The following is a 12,085-nucleotide window of genomic DNA, read 5'->3' as shown; positions in this document are numbered from 1 at the left end:
TGCCATGCCATCCTCCAGGGGATCTTCCTGACCTAGGGATCGAACCTGTGATCTACTGTACTGATAGGTGGATTCTTTACCCAATAATCCACCTGGGAAGCCCAACTTCATACCTTAAAAGAGTGAACTAAAGGATATGTGAGTTAAATCTCAATGAAGCTCTTTTAAAAAACACTAGCGGCCAGTTTCTGCCCCCGAGAAGCAGGTGGATTGTGTTCTGCGGGCACCAGGAGTGGTTTTCTGTGGGGCAGGTGCCTGAGATGTGCCTGCAGAGCCTACAAAGCACGGCTCTCTGAGAGAGCTGCAAGACTCTCTTACAGGATAACCTTTGGTTCCCTCATTTTGTTTGCCCTGCATCTAGTGCTCTGCCCCTCAGTCCACCTTCTCTGGAGAAGTATTTCGGAAGTGCTCAAAGGCAATAATCTTGATTGCTCATTTGTTGTTTGTCCTCTAACTCCCTGCAGAGAGCCGGTGCTCAGGAAGATCTTTAGGGAGAAAGGCGATCGGGAGGCTGGGACTGCGTGTGCCGGGCTGACTCGACATGTACCAGTGCCCCTCCCCGCCCATGTTCCTCAAGTGCACACCAGTGGGGCCAGGTCCCATAACACTGGCCCTCCCCTGCCCCACAGCCGTGGACTTTTCTAGAGGTTATCTGCTCCCTGGAACATTCAGGCTGAATTTCTGAGGGGTCAGAAGGAGGGACCTGTCGCATAGCCACAGTCAGTAAGCAGCCCTGACAGCAGTCACTGGTCGAGTGTGGAAGGTCTGCACAGTAATCAGGGCATCGAGGACTGGGGATCGAGGACTTCCCGAGTGTAGAAGGTCTGCATAGTAATTAGTGAGAGGTATCTAGAACTGGGGATCTGAGGACTTCCCGAGTTTGGAAGGTCTGCGTAGTAATTAGGGCATCGCGAGAACTGGGGATCTGAGGACTTGCCTTGAAGCAGTTTTGGCAGCAGTTGATAGGAATTATGTGAATGGGAAAGACTAGAGATCTCTTCAAGAAAATCAGAGATACCAAGGGAACATTTCATGCAAAGATGGGCTCAATAAAGGACAGAAATGGTAGGGACCTAACAGAAGCAGAAGATATTAAGAAGAGGTGGCAAGAATACACAGAAGAACTGTACAAAAAAGATCTTCATAACCCAGATAATCACTATGGTGGGATCACTCACCTAGAGCCAGACATCCTGGAATGTGAAGTCAAATGGGCCTTAGGAAGCATCACTAGGAACAAAGCTAGTGGAGGTGATGGAATTCGAGTTGAGCTATTTCAAATCCTGAAAGATGATGCTGTGAAAGTGCTGCACTCAATATGCCAGCAAATTTGGAAAACTCAGCAGTGGCCACAGGACTGGAAAAGGTCAGTTTTCATTTCAATCCCAAAGAAAAGCAGTGCCAAAGAATGCTCAAACTACCGCACAATTGCACTCATCTCACACGCTAGTAAAATAGTGCTTAAAATTCTCCAAGCCAGGCTTCAGCAATATGTGAACCGTGAACTTCCAGATGTTCAAGCTGGTTTTAGAAAAGGCAGAGGAACCAGAAATCAAATTGCCAACATCCGATGGATCATTGAAAAAGCAAGAGAGTTCCAGAAAAACATCTATTTCTGCTTTATTGACTATGCCAAAGCCTTTGACTGTGTGGATCACAATAAACTGGAAAATTCTGAAAGAGATGGGAATCCCAGACCACCTGACCTGCCTGTTGAGAAATCTGTATGCAGGTCAGGAAGCAACAGTTAGAACTGGACATGGAACAACAGACTGGTTCCAAATAGGAAAAGGAGTACGTCAAGGCTGCATATTGTCAACCTGCTTATTTAACTTCTATGCAGAGTACATCATGAGAAACGCTGGGCTGGAAGAAGCACAAGCTGGAATCAAGATTGCCGGGAGAAATATTAGTAACCTCAGATATGCAGATGACACCACCTTTATGGCAGAAAGTGAAGAGGAACTCAAAAGCCTCTTGATGAAGGTCAAAGAGGAGAGTGAAAAAATTGGCTTAAAGCTTAACATTCAGAAAACTAAGATCATGGCATCTGGTCCCATCACTTCATGGCAAATAGATGGGGAAACAGTGGAAACAGTGGCTGAGTTTATTTTTCTGGGCTCCAAAATCACTGCAGATGGTGACTGCAGCCATGAAATTAAAAGACCCTTGCTCCTTGGAAGAAAAGTTATGACCAACCTAGACAGCATATGGAAAACCAGAAACATCAGTTTGTCAACAAAGATCCGTCTAGTCAAGGCTATGGTTTTTCCAGTAGTCATGTATGGATGTGAGAGTTGGACTATAAAGAAAGCTGAGCTCTGAAGAATTGATGCTTTTGAACTGTGGTGTTGGAGAAGACTCTTGAGAGTCCCTTGGACTGCAAGGAGATCCAACCAATCCATCCTAAAGGAAATCAGTCCTGAATATTCATTAGGACTGATGCTGTAGCTGAAACTCCAATACTTTGACCACCTGATGCGAAGAGCTGACTCATTTGAAAAGACCCTGATGCTGGGAAAGATTGAGGGTAGGAGAAGAAGGGGACGACAGAGGATGAGATCGTTGGATGGCATCACTGACTCAATGGACATGGGTTTGGGTGGACTCCGGGAGTTGGTGATGGACAGGGAGGCCTGGCGTGCTGCGGTTCATGGGGTCGCAGAGTCGGACATGATTGAGCGACTGAACTGAACTGATGGGGGTGCCAAAGCCCTCCCACCCCATGGGACTGTTTCCCAAGTGAGACCACGAGTTAGTGGAACTGGGAGTGGGCTCTGAGCCTCTGAAGGGGCCTGCTCTGCTCAGTCCGGGACAGCTGCTGCCCAAGAAGTGGGGATCTGGCTGCTGAGCAACAGTGGGAGCGTTAGGAGGACCCACTCAGATTCCCAGAGGAAACACCAAGCCTTCAGGAGTCTAGGAGGCTTGAGCGAGGGCCAGCTTCTCCCCGGGAAGGCCATTTCAGGAAGCTCCTCCCACCCATTAGGCAGCCTGACCACCCACAGCGCTTACCCAGAAACCAGACAGTGCAGGGAAAGGCAGACCCGGGTTCTAATCCCAACTCCAACTCCGCCTCTGGCTGGCTGCATGATCCTGGGCGAGAAAGTTATTCTGCTCTGAGACCCAGTTTCTTCATCTATAAAATAGGGCATATATTTAAAAGTCATTTCCATTGGTTTGTACAAACAACATTCATATATTTTTAAATTTGAAATTTTTAAACTTATTTTTACTTAAAATTCAAAAACTGGAAATAGAACTGCCTTATGATCCAGCAATCCCACTGCTGGGCATACACACTGAGGAAACCAGAAGGGAAAGAGACACGTGTACCCCAATGTTCATCGCAGCACTGTTTATAATAGCCAGGACATGGAAGCAACCTAGATGTCCATCAGCAGATGAATGGATAAGAAAGCAGTGGTACATATACACAATGGAGTATTACTCAGCCATTAAAAAGAATACATTTGAATCAGTTCTAATGAGGTGGATGAAACTGGAGCCTATTATACAGAGTGAAGTAAGCCAGAAGGAAAAACATAAATACAGTATACTAACGCATATGTATGGAATTTAGAAAGATGGTAACAATAACCTGGTGTATGAGACAGCAAAAGAGACACTGATGTATAGAACAGTCTTATGGACTCTGTGGGAGAGGGAGAGGGTGGGAAGATTTGGGAGAATGACAATGAAACATGTAAAATATCATGTAAGAAACGAGATGCCAGTCCAGGTTCGATGCACGATACTGGATGCTTGGGGCTAGTGTACTGGGACGACCCAGAGGGATGGTATGGGGAGGGAGGAGGGAGGAGGGTTCAGGATGGGGAACACATGTATACCTGTGGCGGATTCATTTTGATATTTGGCAAAACTAATACAATTATGTAAAGTTTAAAAATAAAATAAAAATTAAATTAAAAAAAAAAAAAAGAACAAAAGGCACTAAAATAAAAATAAAATAAAATAAAACAAAAAAATTAATATATGATTTATTTAAATCCTTACTTATATTCAAGTACATATTTACCTTTTAGAACACTTCTTATTCTTTCACGTAGGATTCCTTTCGTGCAAGTCTCATAGTGATAAATTATCTCAGCTTTTGTTTATCTGACAACATCTTTATTTTAAAGGTTATTTTCATTAGGTTAAAAAAATTCTACGTTTGAAGTTTTTCTTTTCACTGTCTTCCGATTTCCATCGTTTATGAAGTCAGTCATCAATCTTAGTGTAACACAATACAAAGGTCAGAAAAAAATTTTTTTTCATATTCAAGGTGTCTTTATTGGTTGCTTCAAACTATTACAAAGTAAGAACTGCTGTTGGGCCCCTGGTCTCAGTAGTAGAGAAACAGCCTTAAAACCCTAGAGACCCAATTCTCCAAAGTTTCTCTCAGAGTGTGTGTTGGGTAACATTTTTTTTTCCTGGTGCAGGATTACACACTGTGCTTAGTTATTAAGTCTCCCCTTAGTCTCCTTTAATTTGGAGCAGTTCCTTAGTCTCTATCTTTCGTGACTGAGTGAAGGGCAGTAATTTTGTAGAACATGGCTTGGTACGGGTTTGTCCAGTGTTTCCTCATGACGGATTCAGGCTCTGCACTTTTGACAAGAAGACCGCAGAAAGGATGTTGTGTTCTCAGTACATTTTATCAGGAGGCATGAAATGTCCATCTGTTCCATTCTCCTTGCCGTTAAGGTGGATCACATGGTTTAGCTGCATTTTTCCACTGTAAATTACTGTTTTCTCTCTGTATTTAACAAGTAATTTGAGAAGACACTGCTGTGCTACAGGTCCTTTTGGGCAATGGAGATAGGAACCAGGACCAAGGTCAGATGCGCCCACTGGAGGTCTGTCGGGTTGGGCAGACTCTTGGGGTCAGGCCAGTGGCTTCTGCCCAGAGCTGGATGAGGGCTGTCTTACTTGGTCACACAGGTCCCAAAGCCTGTGTTCCTGGTCAGAGAAAGAGCCCACGGCAGGGGTGCTCATTTGGCTGCTAATCAGCTGTTTTGAGAAGTCGCCTCCCCACCTCTGTGCCTCACTTTTTCATCCAGGTGAGAGAGCTGGATGGTCTAAGCTTCCCTTTCTGGCCAAGACCCTTTTGTTCTTAGCTCCTTTTGAGAACAGAAGCTAAATGGCTCTGAAGATCGAAGTTGGCCAAGGAGCTTTTACCTGAAAAATCACACACAAAACGTTGGCGCTGCACGTGCTCAGCTGCATCCGACTCTCTGCGACCCTCTGGATCGCAGCCCGCCAGGTTCCTCCATCCATGGGATTCTCCAGGCAAGAATACCAGAGTGTGTTGCCATTCCCTGCTCCAGAGGATCTTCCCAACCCAGGGATTGAACCCATGTTTCCCACATCTCCTGCATTGGCAGGCAGGTTCTTTACCACTGAGCCACCTGGGAAGTCCTAATTCATTCAAAGACTGCTAAGGTGTCAGCCGGGCAGCATAACCCATTCATTGCTGTGGAGTCCCCTGGGGGGCTGAGGGCAGCCGGGCTGGGGGAGCCACTTCTCCCTTGTGGGGATACTAGTGACGAGGAGCCTAAACCCACAGCTCAGTCCCCCACTTACACAAAACAGGGTGGCCCCTCCAGGACACTCGTTCAGGGCTGATGGCTGCCCAGAGCCCCCTAGACAGAGGAACAGTACAGCTGGGGCTCAAAATGCCTCTACAACCCCTCTCTCCTCTCTTCTACTCTTCACCCTCTCCCCCTCCACTCTGCACCCAGGCCCACTATCTCCTAAACGACAGTTGCTGAAAATGGATTTGAGGAGTCCCGAGAAGAAACCCTGGGTTCCAGGTTACCCCACCTTTCGAACTTAACGACCCATTTCATTACTCGAATACTGGTATGGCCATTACTACTTCAAGAAACCTTTGCTATCTGCAATCCAACACCCAGATGCAAATGAGCTTTGCTGAGAGCAGAGGAGGTAGAAGACAAGATGTGGGAAGGGTGTCGTGAGGTCACCGAGCTCAGGACTGGAACGGGGAGACAAGCACTGACTAAACGTGGACGCAGCAGCGCCCAGAAAACGAACGTGGCCCACCCACTTCTGGGCCTGAACGGGAAGGCAGCCATCAGACACCAGATGCCATCCTGTGCTGCATCTATAGGAAGGTCCAGACGTGTTCCCCGAGAAGCCTCATGACATGGCTTAAGCACATCAGCAGAATGAGTAATTCTGGACACACGAGACTGAGGGTCAGAAAACCCGAGATCTGCTTCCAGCTCTCCTATAAAAGGCCTATGGTCCTACTCTGCTTGACCTAATTAACCAAGAACAAGGGCGTTCGAACAGTAAGTTTCTGAGCATCAGTGTCAAGTTCACAGCCAGTGCTCACCGCTCTGGAGACTTCTACAAGCATAGCAAGTGTTTGAGGAGGGTCCTCCCAGTCACCACAGAGAAGATTTAACAAGTAAAAACCTGCAAACTCTTTATTAAATTCTCCCATTTCATCTGTACAGAAAAAAAAATGCACATTATGTTCAGAATCTCGGTAACATCTCAAAATTACACAGCATGAACATGTAAAAACAAGGAACTGCCAGGATTTTATACATAGAAAGAAAAACCATTTACAAAAGAGGCTTGTTAATTTTACTTTTCTTTTTTTCCTTCTAAAAAAAAAAAAACAAAACACACCAGTTTTTAAAGGCCTAAGATCTCACACAGCATTTGCTGGACAGTCTGTCTTCCAGCCTGGATTGACCCGGAAACACTGCGTGGGGAGGACGTTCAGTAAGCCTCGGGCTGCCAGCCCTCCTGTCACTCACTCTGGCCAGGGAACCTGCTCAAACCATCAAGTGTGTGCGGCACAGGGCCCGCTGGGCTCTGGGGTCCAGGTGTCAAATCAGTGTTGGGGGAAGGCAAAACAGAATATAGAGGCACTGTCTGAGTTCCCTCCTTGCCCAGGGAGACTCCTCCACTGCACGGCTGACCATACCCCTACACGTGCGCTGTGGGGGGTCTTGGGAAGGAGGACGGGGAGGAGACCACCACCAGGATCCTGTCACCACCAGCCCAAGCAGACAGTCCCACCTCTGTGCTCCAGGTGACCAACAGCCCCTGGGTCTCCTCAGTGATCTCACTAGATGGCATGGAGGGGCCCACCACTCTCAATCAGTCTGGGTTTGCTAATGACTTATCTTTTGTCTGAGGTCTGGGCATGAAGGGGGATTGGGCCTCGAACTCGACTGCCCTGCCTGACATGTGACACTGGTCCTGGGGGAGAGGAGGACCAAGCGGAGTTTAGCTGGAGAGATGGCCAAGCAGAGATGAGACAGAAACCTACCAACCAGAACATCAGCTCCAGCCCCTGGTCCTTTGGGAGCTGAAGACCAGTGGGGGAGCGGTGATTCAGAAGTGGTGGGTCCTCAAAGACACAGGGAAACTCGGGGCACTGGAATGCTGCATTTTATAAAACTACTTAGGTGTTGTCCAAATGGTGAGAGTAAATAAAAGGAGTTCTGAGATTTTTCAACTTCCTAAGAATTGGAAATACAAGTAAACACACCAAAATGCACGATTCAAAAAACCCTATTCTTTTTATTCTATGGCCCAAATTTAGTTTGAATGAGTCAGGCTATGTTGGATGGCTTCTAAGGGTCCCTACTGCACGTTCCTTCCCTGTACGTGCTTGCGTGGAATAAGCAATATGCGGAGAACACTTACTTTTTGGTGGGGGAGGGAAAGAAATGGGAAAAGCAAAGGCTTTTTTCCTCAGAGGAACTTAAGACTAGCTGAGAAAGGAGGTCCCACAAAGCAACCGATCCTTCCCCGGGTGACTCAAACCAGTGGGGATCTTTGGGACAGACAGTGGTCCCACAGCCTGGAGGTGGTGCACACAGGAGTGAATCTTCTCCTGGGAAGGGGGAGGGAAGTCAGCACCCTGTCTGATGAAATGTAAATGGAGGCTACAAGTCTTCACTACTAGTTTCTCTTGTTACCTGACCTCAGGAAATGGGAACAGATGAAATCTGATGGCAAATTTCCTGTCACATCTTCTAGGAAAGCAGAGTCTCCCTCTCTCTCCAGCATCCCTGAGAAGAGTGCGTGCAGGATGGGAGTCAAGGGCCGCAGTGAATACCAGTCAACACCTGCTCACTCAATCCTAGAATTCCCCTTGCCTCTTAAGGATGCACTGGCTCAGAACAAACTGATGGGGTCTACAGAACTGGGCCTGTGGGTGGTACCAGAGTGTCAGGGAATGCTAAGGAGGGGGGCTTTCCTGCTGGAGTGAACCCAGGCTTGTCTTGGAGCATCTCGCTAGCAGACTTCTCTTGGGACAGCAGCGATAGCGGAGGAAGGCCAGGGACGCGCAGGGCAAGACCTCACTCCACAGCCGCCTTGTGTGTGAGAAGCTCCGTGAGGGGGAGCAGTCAGCCTCGTCCTGCACATTCTATTCAGATTTCTGATTCCCTGCGCTGCAGGGCCGCCAGACCAGAGAACTGACCTCCCGGCTCCTCTGGACTGCTGTGGAGATACTCGGTCGGCATCTCTGAGATTCGAGTGAGTGGACGAGGCCTGATGAGTTCCCTGGTTACTGTAATCTTCAGCAAGGGTATGGACCCTTGGTCTTGACCCAAAACCGTACCTGCTGCTGATGTAACTGTTCCTGGATGGGCTAGACATCAGATGACGACAGAGCAAGAGGGCCGTCAGCTCCCCCACTAGGGCCATGGTTTCCTCTTGCCTAGTTCTTGCCTAGCTGATTTACCCAAGAGTGACCTATGAAGCCAGGGACCAGAGGCGGCTCAGAGCCTGTTTCTGTCACACCGAATGAGGTACAGAATGGACATAGCTGGGCCATAGTTTCTGATGATGTATGAAACTGCTCAGTCATAGGAAACTACTCCAAGTTGGATGGTGAAATGCTTTCTGGCAACAAGCGATCAAAGACACCGGCAGAGTTATACCTTCTATCTATCCAGATCATTTCTCAAGGTGATGGATGTTTCAAGAACCAAACTCTTTTTCAAACTTCCAGATCTGCTGCAGACAGTTGAGATCATCTCTCAGTCCAGAAAGAAAAGCATCAAGACACAGTAAGCTGTGGTGATGTTTTACACACATGGGGAGGGAGACAGCAGAGGAGGAGAATGGAAGCCCCCCCATCAGATGGGAAGTTATTCTGTGCTGTAAAGCATGTCACACGCATCAGTGGGGGCCTGTGTACACGTGACAACCCTGTTCCTCGCTCTCAGCACCTGCCCAGAGCAAGGGAGGAGCCCCAGGAGGTGCACCATCCACCAGCTCAGTTTAGTGCAACAGGGGTGGAAGGAGGGGTGGTGCTCCAACTCCAAGAGGTTCAAATGTGATGAGACAGAAGACCCGCAAGACAGCTGCTGAGAATCGGGAAGACCTTAAGAGCAGGACCTGAGGGGACCTGTCAGCTTAGAACCGCCCTTGGTGACTGGTGGTGCCCGAGGCAGGGGGCGTCTGCAGCTGGCGTCTGGAACCCACTGCCTCCAGCAAGAGTAGCAAAAAGGAGAAAGAAAGAAGCAAACCACAGTATCAGTATTCCAATATCCGTCCGTCAGGGTTAGACGAGGAGCCACCTGGACCAGCTGACCCATTTGTCCTGAACACGTTCCAGGGAAGACAGAGGGGGGCCCGCGGCACGCGCGGACAGTGGCGAGGCGGGGTGGGGCCAGGCAGGGTGCACGGTCTATGTGGGCAGTTTTAGGCACGTGATTTATAATACTCTGTGGACGTCTAACAGGTTAATAAAATATATATTATATAAATATATCTCCTACTGTACACACTGCCCTCTTGTGCAGCCACTGGATTCCGTGCCCCAAACTCAAGCCCAGGTGCCCCAGGCTGAACCGTGACGCCCGCGTGCCTCCCTTTTGATACTCCAAGCCTGTTATCTCTACGCTGGAGGGTTGAGCGATGCTCAGGAATGTTTCTACAAAGCTCAGACTCAGCAAAGACTGATGAATCATCCAAGTACAACATTTAGCCAATGCCTACTACCGTGGGGGGATGCAGCCAACGGACAGAAAGGAAAGAGGAGAAAGAGCCTCCATCTTTTACTGGAACCATGTTCCACGCCCTCTGCATGAAGAGGTATGAAGGAGCTTGTCTGGGAAGGTGGCCCGGAGCCTGTGGGAAGGTCAGCCTGCCATCCCTCCCTGAGGCCAGGCTGCGTCTGCAGAAGCCACTGTTCCTGACCTGCATTGTTGCCTGAAACATGAACCACAGTGGGCTGATTCTGCCCCCACCCTGCTTCCCGCCCTGGCTCCCCCTGCTGGGTCGCAGGCACCCCCGGCAGCAGAGGACTCAGGGAGGCACTGCCACCCCAGCAGGGCCAGTCCAAACGTGGAGAGCCCCGTGCAGGTCTGGAAGGCAGGCCCTGGTGCCCAGCCTCTCGTGCAGAGCAGTGGACGGACGAGCTGCGCATACCCCTGGGCCCTGCTCCAACCCACCTGCCCTCAGCCGAGGGGGCCCACTGGGCGAGCACGGCAGAGCGACACGTGGCCGTGGGGCCTGACCCGCAGTGGCTCTGCTCGGGTAGGGATCGGAAGGCATCACTGTTTCAGCAGAAGAAAACAAGACCCCAAGTGGGCTGGTCAGTCGTTTCCTGCTACTTGGTGAAGTCCGTGGCCCTGATGGGGCCAAAGGTGCTTCTGAGAGGTCAGCCAGACATCCCGGTTACAGCGTGTTAGGTGCTCCCCTCTAACGTCCTGCCTTCCTTTTACACCGCCACACAGAAGAAAGAACCCCATTGCTCAAATCAAGCCTGGAGGAGATGTGTTACTATATACATTTTTTTTTCCTTTCTTTAAAAAAATTTTTTTTGGTGTTTTAAAAAAAAAAAAAAATTCAGCTGAGTTGCAGGTCAGGTGAGTTGGTTCCGGAAGTACTGGTAGGTCCATCGGGATGAGAGACTTGTCTCTGGACAGGGAAACCCGAGTCTGCCGACAGAGGCGATCCCCAAAGCGGCTGGCTGCTGCACGAGTGGTCAAGGAGGAGGACACCATGGACGCGGGAGGAGTCTGCGGCGGACGAGGCGGTGGGCGCCTGCTGCTGCTCTAACGTGAGTGCTGGGGCCGCCGCGCAGGAGGGCGAGGTGAGGGGTGCGCTATACAGGAGGGCTGTACAAACGGGGCGCCAGGCAGGTAGTTCCTCTGGGGCTCCAGGCGCCTCTACCTGTCCTTGAGCTCTCGTGTCACGCGCTTGGTGATGCGTCCACACATCAGGCCGATCAGGAACAATATGCAGATGCTCCCGCTGATCACAGAGAGGATGTAGTTCTTGGACGGGGAGGTCATCACTTGCATGGCGAGGTCAGAGAAGCCGTCCGCTGGGGCTACCTGGAAAACAAACAGTGGCATCGCCCTCAGAGAGGTGTGGGCTGAGCCGATGCCCACTCGAAACTGCCCCTCGGTTCCTACCGTAACTGGGGTCATTTCTTTAGGGGAGAGAAGACGGTGAGGGATGAGAAAGTCAAACACAGAGCTACAACTGGCTTTCCTGATCATAGTGCTGTATACAGCTGCCGCACAAGATGAGGCAATGTGGACAAATGCAAAGTGGCGGGCTCTCAGAAGCCAACACAGCCATCACCGCCGCCAGTGCGCTAAGGGCCCTCACACGGAGGACCTGACCACGTGCCAACAAAGGGCTCAGCACGCGTCAAGCATTCAGTCCTCACACCAGTCCTGGCATATAGATTTCACGACTCCCACATCACAGGTGAAGACCCAGCAGCCCAAGGGGTGGCAAGGGGTCAACTGATTTGTACAAGGACACAGGTCCTTAAATATTTTGATTTATTTTCCTCACACACTGCTGCCTTTTTAAAAACAAAGAGAAAAGCTAACGTTGTGGTGGATGCTAATTCTGTCTTGACTTGTTTCCATTCACCATCATATCATCAGCATCCTCTCCCCCACCAAAAACAACCTGCAGACATGACTTATGCTGACTGAATAGACTCAAACCAATCCCTCAGCTGTGGACACCGAGAGTCTAACCAGCCTTCACGTCAGTGCTTTCTCCAGTGGACCTCTATGGCCGCCTGCTCTGGCAGAATCAGGACCAAACGGCTCCCCAGGTG

General features: G+C 49.5%; 1 protein-coding gene across 1 annotated transcript in view; it reads right to left on the bottom strand.

Annotated features, from left to right (window-relative positions):
* Window positions 1-6,438: 6,438 nt before the first annotated feature.
* Window positions 6,439-12,085, bottom strand: part of GLG1 (golgi glycoprotein 1) — a 130,059-nt gene continuing 124,412 nt past the window's right edge. The window contains 1 exon segment of the mRNA XM_070388726.1: window positions 6,439-11,339. Within this exon segment, the coding sequence (XP_070244827.1) occupies window positions 11,172-11,339 (168 nt within the window). The 3' untranslated portion in view covers window positions 6,439-11,171.

The sequence above is a fragment of the Bos mutus genome, chromosome 18, assembly GCF_027580195.1.
Source record: "Bos mutus isolate GX-2022 chromosome 18, NWIPB_WYAK_1.1, whole genome shotgun sequence".
Classification (NCBI taxonomy): Eukaryota; Metazoa; Chordata; class Mammalia; order Artiodactyla; family Bovidae; genus Bos; species Bos mutus.
This window is presented reverse-complemented; position numbering and strand designations above follow the sequence as displayed.